General features: G+C 40.9%; 1 protein-coding gene across 1 annotated transcript in view; it reads right to left on the reverse strand.

Moving 5' to 3' along the window:
• The window catches only part of dync2h1 (dynein cytoplasmic 2 heavy chain 1), a 208,879-nt gene extending 200,830 nt beyond the window's left edge, over positions 1–8,049 (reverse strand). Inside the window, exons 1-8 of the mRNA XM_030066488.1 lie at positions 7,867–8,049; positions 7,399–7,572; positions 5,719–5,857; positions 5,041–5,159; positions 3,239–3,383; positions 2,486–2,631; positions 2,109–2,195; positions 616–750 (exon numbers count right to left, since the gene is read on the reverse strand). Of these exons, the coding sequence (XP_029922348.1) occupies positions 616–750; positions 2,109–2,195; positions 2,486–2,631; positions 3,239–3,383; positions 5,041–5,159; positions 5,719–5,857; positions 7,399–7,572; positions 7,867–8,049 (1,128 nt within the window). The remainder of the gene's footprint in view (positions 1–615; positions 751–2,108; positions 2,196–2,485; positions 2,632–3,238; positions 3,384–5,040; positions 5,160–5,718; positions 5,858–7,398; positions 7,573–7,866) is intronic.
• Positions 8,050–10,125: the final 2,076 nt, after the last annotated feature.

Below are 10,125 nucleotides of genomic sequence, written 5' to 3' on the forward strand. Positions count from 1 at the left end.
CAGTGGACAATAACTTTTCTATTTATCACTATGCTCATCTTGTTATATGATATGTGTATAATTTCTGAACAATGGTGATCTGCACAAGGTATATAACTACTGCACAACGCAGACAGACAAGTGCAACCTCTCTTTTATCATTTTATTTAATTGCATTGTTAAGTGTGATTTGTGCTGTAAGGAGCTGCTGTTACACTTGAATTTCCTCCGGCTTAATAAAGTATGCCTTGTCTTAACTTATGTTATCCAAGCAATTTACTGCAGCCACCAGCCAAAGACTTTGTCTAATTTACCAGTTCCTTTAGTCACTAAACAAAACATCTAAATTTTGTGAACTTTTGATCATTTAGGGTCATAAAGCACTGGAAGTTACTGCTGATTTTAGTATCTGTCAACCATAATAGCCTGAAAACAAAGAATTGAACCTATGTTTTGAAGCACCCCTAATCTGTATTCCTCCCCTTCTCCTCGTTCTACCTCAGAGAAGGAGTTGCAAAGTAGAATATTGAAGCAGGAGAACGGCTTAAACAAGCCCATTTTTAAGTTACATGCGCACACACAAGCGCACACGTGCACACACGCACACATACACACAACATAGAGTCTATTTTGTACCTCAGTGTAGGGGTTGTAGTGCAGAGGATTGAGTCCAGAGAAAGGTTCAAATACGCGATCAGGAGTCAGAGCCTGCTGTTTTCCTCCCGGTAGCAGACGAAGCAGCTTCTCATGGACTGTGCGCAGAGTCACCACCTGGTAGATATGCATGGCATAATGTCTTTGGGCATTATTAGGCTGTTAAGATTTGAGAAAACAAAGTTAATCTACTATAGTGTTCATCTAAAGATGTGGTGGATAAGGGTAGGATAGAAATGCCTCAAGTCTACCTTTAATTGTTGAATCTGGAACAATGGAAAAGTTACAGCCATTAATGTGAGGGTTACAAATTCATTGCGAAAAGGAGGGAGGCAGCCATACATGGTAAGTGAAGCTTCTAGAATACCACCAATGCTATGCACTGATGCTTACACCAAGGCCCCATATACACCTGGTATTAAAATACAATAGGTTTCCAGAAATTCTGTCCAAATAATGAAGGATCCAGTCACACCACTTGAATTTAAATCTGGTATTTATATGTTCTGTGGCCCATTGTGATCACATCATTTTGTACACACTAAAGGAGGGACATGGAGGTGGAGGAGGCACTGCCAACAAAAACAAACAGTGCAAGTTTAGGCTATTACCTGTGACACAGCACACTGTACAGCCTAAATTTGTTTTCAGTTTGTGTGGGAAAGAGTGATCTTTTTCTTACTGTATTGTAGGAGGAAAAAGAAATAATTACTCATTGTTTTTACAGCGCCTGTTGTGTATACAAACTCTGAGGCAACATTGCAACAACAACTCCATGCGGTTAAGGGATAGGAGCGATGACGGGTGCAGCGGTGGATACGGATCATACTGGAGTCCTTCAGAGTGAGTCATACTGCCGAGTGGAACTTTCTCATACGTGATGACACAGTACAGATTGCCTTTTGATGACACAGTACATGTACACAGAAATGTTTAAAGTGGAAATTCCAACAAATAGTATGACATCTGATCTCTCTGCAGCGTACCAAAAGGACAAAAGCAAGAACAAGGAAAAGCAAGCCACTTCTATACTGAAGGAGTTTATTTGAAACCCCCGGTGCAATGTAACCACTGCACTTGAATGTGATACTGAAAAAGACAAAGGAGCTACTCACATTACCAAGTTTGTACCATGCCCAAGCACGTTTGTCCCTAAAATCTGGATTATTTGACTACTGTGATCACTCCGTTCCGTGCTTGAATACAGGGCATTGCGCAATCAACCATGTTGTCTGTGTTATTGTCCGTTGTGCTGCTGCAACCGCATATAAACAAAAGTCGGTTTATAATGAAAGTACAGCAGTCTGTGTGTGTGGAGATCCGGCAGGCCTGGTGCTGGCCGGCCCCACACCGGCACCGGCCAGCACCGCACCGGCCCCGCACAGTGCGCGGCCACGGTGCACTGCGCCGTTCTCCCAATGTACTGTCCAGGCCTGCCCCCCCCCCCATACTCCAGGATCTTAACCATATCTCACCTCATCCAATCTCTGTGCTAGGCAATGCAGGGTTGGCGGACAGTGCTTGTTCCCCTTCCAGGGATGGGGAGCATGTCTCTTCCACACCTAAAAAAAGCAACTGTGTATGTTTTAAGTATTCATTAAAATCAGCCAAATTATCATCTTCTCGGTTTCGTTTTACACAAAATGGAGTTTCCAGTAACATTTTCTGTATAAACTTTGAAAATTTATTTCTACCTGACACTAAAGACAAGAAATGCAAATATATATAACTTTCTGATTGAAAACTGTTCATGGGATGCAGCACAATTTAAGAGAAAATAGTGTCTGTAAAAATTCAGAGTTTTGAAATTGTTCTTAAACATATTTTTTCTCTATTCTGATGTCTTTTGTACCTGTCCTGTCAGATGCTCGCAGGCTGCCACCCACTGCTCACAGATGACAACACCCACTCTCAGGCTCTCTCTCACAGACAGAAATGACTCCTCAAAGATTTTAAGACCACTCAGCTTCCGCTGGACGTATCTTCCCAGGGCTCCACCTGCCATACAGACACAAAGACACGCACACACAAAGATAAGAAAGAAAGAAAGAAAGAAGGAAAGAAAGAATAACAAATGCAGGAGACTCATATACATGCAAACATAAACATATATCACAAAATCTACCTAGGTAAAAGGTACAAAGTAGCTCATTTAAAATGTATCCAGAGTACAAGTTAGTGAATTATTATTATTATTTTTTTTTTTTTTAGACAAGAAAACAGTGCTACATGTGATTATTTCCATGCAAAAAAGACAACAGGACAGATTCTACACTCAATTCTTTTAACTGCAAAACTTTGAAATTCAGTTATAAAGTGCACAAAATAAATCTGATTATTTCCACCTTTGCAATGGCCATAACCTTTAACTTTAACTGCATAACTGCATAAAGTGTCTCATAGATTAGAGAAGGTCTGTTGCTTTCGGTTCTCAAATCACCTGTAATTTCTTTTTTATTAATAAATGTCAGAGGTGAACAGGAAGTGGCTGTGACGCACACTGTAGCTTTCGTAACATAATCAGCAAATATAATGTTTCATTTCCTGATTTGGTGTCTGCGTGCATATGTGTGGGTGTGCATCTAACAAAGATTATGTATCTTACCAATAACATCCATGAGCCGTAGCATGCGTGTCTCCGGATACGGCTCATGCTCGGTCTGTCTCCAGACATCATCCAGAATGTCCCTGCTCTGTTCGACCAGATCCACAGCATCAGACATAGACAAGCCATCCAGACCACCATACTCCTGGCAGACAGACAGGGAAGACACATTTGGTTTGTCCTGATAGTTCAATGCACTGTAGTTTATTCATCTAACATAAATATACTCTGCTCTACAAGTGACATTTGAGTGACAGTGAGCAAAGTGTAACTTCTATTAGCATCATTATTAATATTACCACCTGCAGCTATTATATATTATATATTAAACACTGTTTCAAGGTGAGTAAAATTATGTTAAGCTCGACAATTTCACAATCTTTACACTTTTTATCCCCAAAACATATTTTGAAGATAAATATTTTTAAGCAAACCAAGATTTAACGATTTTCTTTTTCCCAAAGCATCTGAAAGCAGATTGTGTTTACTGTAACAGATTATAATCAGATTATAATACAGCAGTCTCTTTGGAAACCAAGCTGCACACACATACAATAAAACCAATCAATTATTTCCTTTTTAAAAATATATTATATTTCAACAAATGGCTCCATTCGCCAGTTGTTCCTTATTTATCCAATAGTCACACTGTAAAATTTTAGTTTGCTCGGATTGATACTTTTTGAGATATGGCCAATTTAGTGAGGGCGGTATGTGTCGATTTTGGTATGATTTTCGCGCGTCCTTATTTTTCCTCCATTATCAGGTGTCAATATCTCAAGAACTACACCACATAGGAAAATTAAATTTGGTACGGTAATACACCTCTACCTACTCTCAGAATATACAAAACATCTGTCATACATCATAACTGGTAGGCATGCCAGCCCCTCAAAAGAAAAAAAAATAAAAATTGTTTTATATCCCAAGAAAGAGTAAGCTTTGAACTTTAAATTAAAACAGAGATCAGATTTTTTAATACATTCCTACATGCAGTTATGGGCCAATGAAAATCTGACACGAAAACTTTTTTTGGATTTGGAGAAGCTGCCATCCAGAAAACAATGCATGTATCTGACTAACCATTAATGCTTTGAACAGTCCATGTATGCATCTCAAAGCTCTGAAAAAACTCAAGAAGCTGAAGCATATACAAAGTTGTTTTCTGAAGGCCCAAGCATGGTCGACCACGAAACCTGTGTAATTTTTTTTTCCATTTTTGAGGCGCTGGCATGCATACCAGTTATGATGTATAACAGATCTTTTCGTATATTCTGAGAGAGTTGGTGGACGTGTATTATTGTACCAAATTTCAGATTCCTATGTGGTGTAGTTCTTGAGAGATTGACACCTAAAAATGGAGGAAAAATAAGGACGCACCAAAATCACACCAAAATCTACACATAACCCCCTCACTAAATTGACCGTATCTCAAAAAGTATCCATCCGAGCAAACAAAAATTTTACAGTGTGCCTATTGGATAAATAAGGAACAACTGGTGAATCAGAATTTTTGAGACCCAAGTGCATGGGATGTCCTGAAAATTTGGTGAAATGACATGGAATGACCCATAGGCATCATAAAAGTAAACTTTATGGCAGAATATTTGTATTGTATTGGATTAGACTGTACAGTTGTACCTAATATACTGTATGTACTATACCTTCTAAAACACACACACACACACACACACACACACACACACACTGTATATGTGATAAACAGATAGATAGACAGATCAATAGATAGATGGATGGATAGTTAGATAGATACTGTAGATATACATATAAAACATGCACACCTTTTCTATGGGTTTAAATAACTCAGTGAAGTGTGCAGCCCTTTCTCTCGTGCTGCTCTTCTCCCCAGAGTCAGAGAGATCTGCCCAGTACTGGAACTCATCACTGGGAGTCAGAATACCTGCACATGGCAGAGAAAGACATGGGTACTGAGTAATACGGTTTTCATGTAGCTCGAAAGTCACATTTGCAAATCAGTCCTACATCTCAAACTTTAAGAGAGTGACTGACAACTGAGTGCAATAATAAAGTCCTGCAAAGCTGAAGTGTTAGGGGTGCATTCCCACTGTGACACCCATGTTAAAAATGTACTCATTCATGGCACTGTAAAATGCTTTGGTTAAAAGCAGACAAAATGATAATGTTAAACTGCTTTATACCAAAATACTCTTTAACTAAACTACACAATTCAGTGATAAAAAAAATATATATAGCTCCTATCTCTCTTCTAAGCTTCTGAATGGTCACAAGGATACAGTCAGGGAACTATGGCTCTGATCCTTGAGCTCATTCTGCTGTTGCACTCATATATTACTTTGTCAGTGTCAGTTTAAAGGCAGAAATCCAAATGTTTATATACATGTGATCCTCTAGCTACACCCACATGGAAATCTAACAACCCATATGCATTCATAACCATAAGTCAATAGTTCAGCGATTCCAAAATTGTCTAGTCATACCCAGAACATCTTCCTCTTTTTGGTCCTTCTTGGCTGAGGGTTGTGCTCCAGACTGGCGCACCACTGAGCCCAGACCCAGCTCCAGCTCACTCAGCAATCCTGCCAGCTTAGGGTCAAATGCTGAACTCCACTGCTCATCCTTAAAAGAACAAGAAAAGACAACCACTTTTTCAAGTTTCATCCAAGTTTGGTTCACTAACTCCTTCCCTAATGTGAGAACGAGAGGTTCCTCGGACGCGTACTGCTTCAAAATGAATGACGTGGATAGCAACTGGAAAACAACACAATTTTAGAGGCACCACAGAGCTGAATTAATATGTGCTCTCATTCTCACAACAGGGAAGAAGTTAATGAACCAAACTTGGTGGATGTATTACACTCACATGGACCAACTCATACCACTATATGTGTAAGAATCTGATCTAGCAGTATAAATGCATCATTTTGGCCTTGTTCCCATCTGGTATTAACATGCATCTTGGGTGATCCGATCACAGGTGGTCAGCTCTGATTAAGACCACTCACGTTTGGCATTAGAATGTGTCGCCAGTGGCCACTTGTGACTGGATCTCACTTCCCTGCTCTGCATGCAAATAAACACATATCATTTCCATTTGCAAAGACCAACTGCTTAGGTTTTTTTAAGTCGAGGCAACCGGCATTTAACAACAGGAGACATCCTTGCTGACCCATTTTCATGCACCTGACCTGATATATTGCATTTAAGAAATGATTTATGTAGGGGTGCTGGTGTCACCAGTGTGAGAGGTGTTGGATTAGACCAAAGCTTAATACAGAAGATGTCAACTGAGTAGGTGGTCCATCAATGAGCACGTTTACATGCACACCTTATTCCTGTATTAACTGGAATATTCGCAATATTTTCCGGTTGCGCACGTGTCATGTAAACACACACCGAACCCGATTAAGGTCATATTCCGGTTGGAGAGAATTCTGAATAAGACCCCTGGCATATGCCTGTTCCAACCGGAATATTGGGACATGTAAACACCTTAGTCGGAAAATGCCCCGAACCGGAAAATTCAGTCATGACTGCGCATGCTCGACTCGCAAGGAATTCTGTGGCGTCTTTGTTGCTATGGTTACCTGCAAGCGGGGAAAACGGCATGGCGAACAGCAGCAAGAGCCAGGAGACTGCAGTCCGCCTTCAGCAAATGAAAGACTTCAATATCATGGAGTATATCGATGGGAGAAAACATAGAACTAGTGACAGAGGAAGAAGAAAAAGAAGAAGAAGACGAGGAAGAAGACTTCTTCATCTGTTTTTCCGGCAGACCAGACGCCTATACGCGTACTGCTGCCCCCCCGCGGCTGAGTGTCGCATTACGTCAGAGAGTGGAATACGCCGAAACACGGGGGCATGCCAAGTAACATGTAAACGGAATATTCCAGTTGCCGCGGCGCAGTTACCTTAGCCGGAATATTGACCCGAACCGGAATATGGTGTGCATGTAAACGTACTCAATGCAGCCTGGGACACATGACTGTTTACACTTCAAAGGCAATGTGGACAAAAGCATCCCAGGCCACCTCCAAATGTGGCCTAAGTGATCAGATCTCAAGACACATTGAGGACACACTGGGAACTGTTTACAACTGTATTTAGCGCTGTCCACTTATGACCGGATCACCCAGGATGCACTCTCTACACAGGCTCACCTTGAGGAGCACAGGGACAAAGACCTGTCTGACAGCTTGGTAGAGGGTGCTGATAGGAGACTCCAGCATGGAGGACACCAGAAGGCTCTGGTGGAGGTTCTCCTCTGTGATCACAGTGGGATGTAGCTTGAAAAACACCAACACCTTCTCTCTGCTGTCCCCCGATGTCGCAATCTTAAATAGACAGACAAAGAGACACAATATAGACTATGACACTGTGGCAATGGTAAATTTTATGCATTAATTTTATAAGTTGTTTGTATTAAATAACAAAGCCTGCCCAAGGGCAACACATGCATTGCAGATGGACTATGATTGGTACACTGTGGCTGTGCTGGAATACTGTTTTTGGCCTGCTACAAACAATTGCTTATAGGTATGATTGTACCCTGCTTCGCAAAAGACAAAGGGTTTCACAGGCATGCACACATTTGTACACATAATTGTAATTATGCACAACTGAGTCACCTTATTTGACAGGTGCAGGTCATTGTCATGTCTGCTAACAGCCAGGACAAATTCATTTCCATCGTCCAGGAAGTTGTTGAGCTCCGGGCTGTCAGCCAGCGAGGATAAGGGCTTCAGCCCATAGAAGTTCCCTGCTGTGGCAAGGATGAACCTCTTTCGGGCATCATCTGAACCATGGGGCATGTTTCAGCTGGGATTCAGTGATGCTGAGAAACACACGGGATACAGAATATACAGGAAAACCAAAAGTACCCACGCTGTTAGCATTACACATCAGTCGAATGCAACGGAGGGAATCACTGTCTAACTACTCCTTAACCAAAGAAGCACTGACCAAATTCCCTAAGTCTCAGGTTTACATGTTATTCACACCAAGATTTTAACTCTTAGTCACGTCAAGATTTCTTAAAACATCTTCACTGTTTTGACAAGTCTCTGTTAGTGAACATCAAGGCTGAAACTATAACGTTCAACTTACTGCCTTGACTTTAAGTTGATTAACCATCTTAACACTGTACAGGTAACGTAACTCGGCACTCTGAGTTTACCGAGCCAGAAACAGGTAGCGGTTAACATTAAAGAGGTTTCAGCAAACTTGGCTAACAACCTAACTTACTTGAAGGTATCTAAACGTACATGAATGCGGACTCGAATAACTAACACGGCACCTAGCGTAACCATTGACTGCTAACGTTAGGAAGTAGCGACTTCGAGCCAGGAATATTTTCTGTAACGTTAGCTAGCAATGCTAATCCAGCTACTAGCTTACACTGGCTAAATCAACCAACTTCGCAAGCATTTTAGCCAGTCCCCCCCGTAGCTGACTTCGGGCATCTGCATGTGAAGAACTGGTATATGTTTGCAAGCAAGCGTAAAATACAAGGCTAACTCTACAGAGAATATTGTACTGGATGGCTAATACACTTCGCTGGCTAAACGTAATTTAATTAGCATCAGCTACATCGCTAGCTCCCTAGTTGCTCGCATGACATAACGTGGCAGCTCTTTATCAGTAAACTGATTTCATACCGTTTTACCACGAAGAGCTACACTCCACAGGTCTGCTAATCCATGCACAGTGTAATTAACGTTAGCTTGCTGCCAATCTGTTGCTTGTGTCTGTGTTCCCCAACTGTAACGCTTGCGGAGTTACTATGGCAACTACGCAGCCTACAGCGAAAATACGTATCCTACGTAGCTTACTTAACCGAGCCGTTATCTTTCCTAAAACTTGCTAGAGGTCTACAGCTTCTTCTTCTTCTTCTTTTTTTTTTTTTTTTATCTGGAGCAGACAGTTTTAACATAAAAATACACGTCATGTCCGTAGTAAGAGCAAAGGTGTGTCGTGTAAAATAATGACATTATGTCTTTGCAATTATCCCTATATTTGCAAAAAACTGTGGTTATCCGCCTCTCTCTCTCTCTCTCTCTCTCTCTCTCTCTCACACACACACACACACACACACACACACACACACACGTATACGTGTGTACATACACGAACGGGAATCCCAGGGGCGTTGAGAGAATTAAAATCATTGAGGACGTCTATGTATGACAGGGAGTTTTTAGCAGGAAACGACTGTAAAAAATATCACTGATTTGAATTGTGTTGGCTTACTGTGGAGATTTTCACTAATTTGGGCATAATGAGCATAAATAAGGTGATTTGTCATCCCCTGCTCCCACACCACCAACCAACATCTACACCCCTGTTGACCTCTCAGTGTTGCAGGACAGCTTACCCATAACTGTGACCTTTCTAATTCTACAATTCCACTTTATCCCAACTATAGTTGTCTTTTGTAACCGTATTAAAGTAAGGAGTAATTATACCTTTACATATTATACAGCAGACTGACTTTATTCAGGCATGGTTTTGTCATGTGTCTCTCAATTCACCACAATAGGGCCATTTTAAGTCACATGGCCCACATGACCACATGGAATTTTTTACCATCTAAATTCCTTGAAGGACACACAATCACCTTTGCACAAAATAATAAATAAAAAAAAAGACATCATATTGTTAACTGTGATTATGACTTAGATTTAACAGAAGTGCTATTAGGCTAAACACAAATTTTGTGTGGGTCTATTCTTTTACTGGGGGTGGATTTTGATGGTATAACAAATTCTGTAGCAGCTGAGTGCTGCGCAGTCAGTGCAAGTTAATTTCCTCAGTGACATTACCTGCTCCACTCACAGATTACAGCAAACATCTATAGTAAAAATTATATCTGTAGCCATGTCTCTCCT

The sequence above is a fragment of the Myripristis murdjan genome, chromosome 13 (genome assembly GCF_902150065.1).
Source record: "Myripristis murdjan chromosome 13, fMyrMur1.1, whole genome shotgun sequence".
Classification (NCBI taxonomy): Eukaryota; Metazoa; Chordata; class Actinopteri; order Holocentriformes; family Holocentridae; genus Myripristis; species Myripristis murdjan.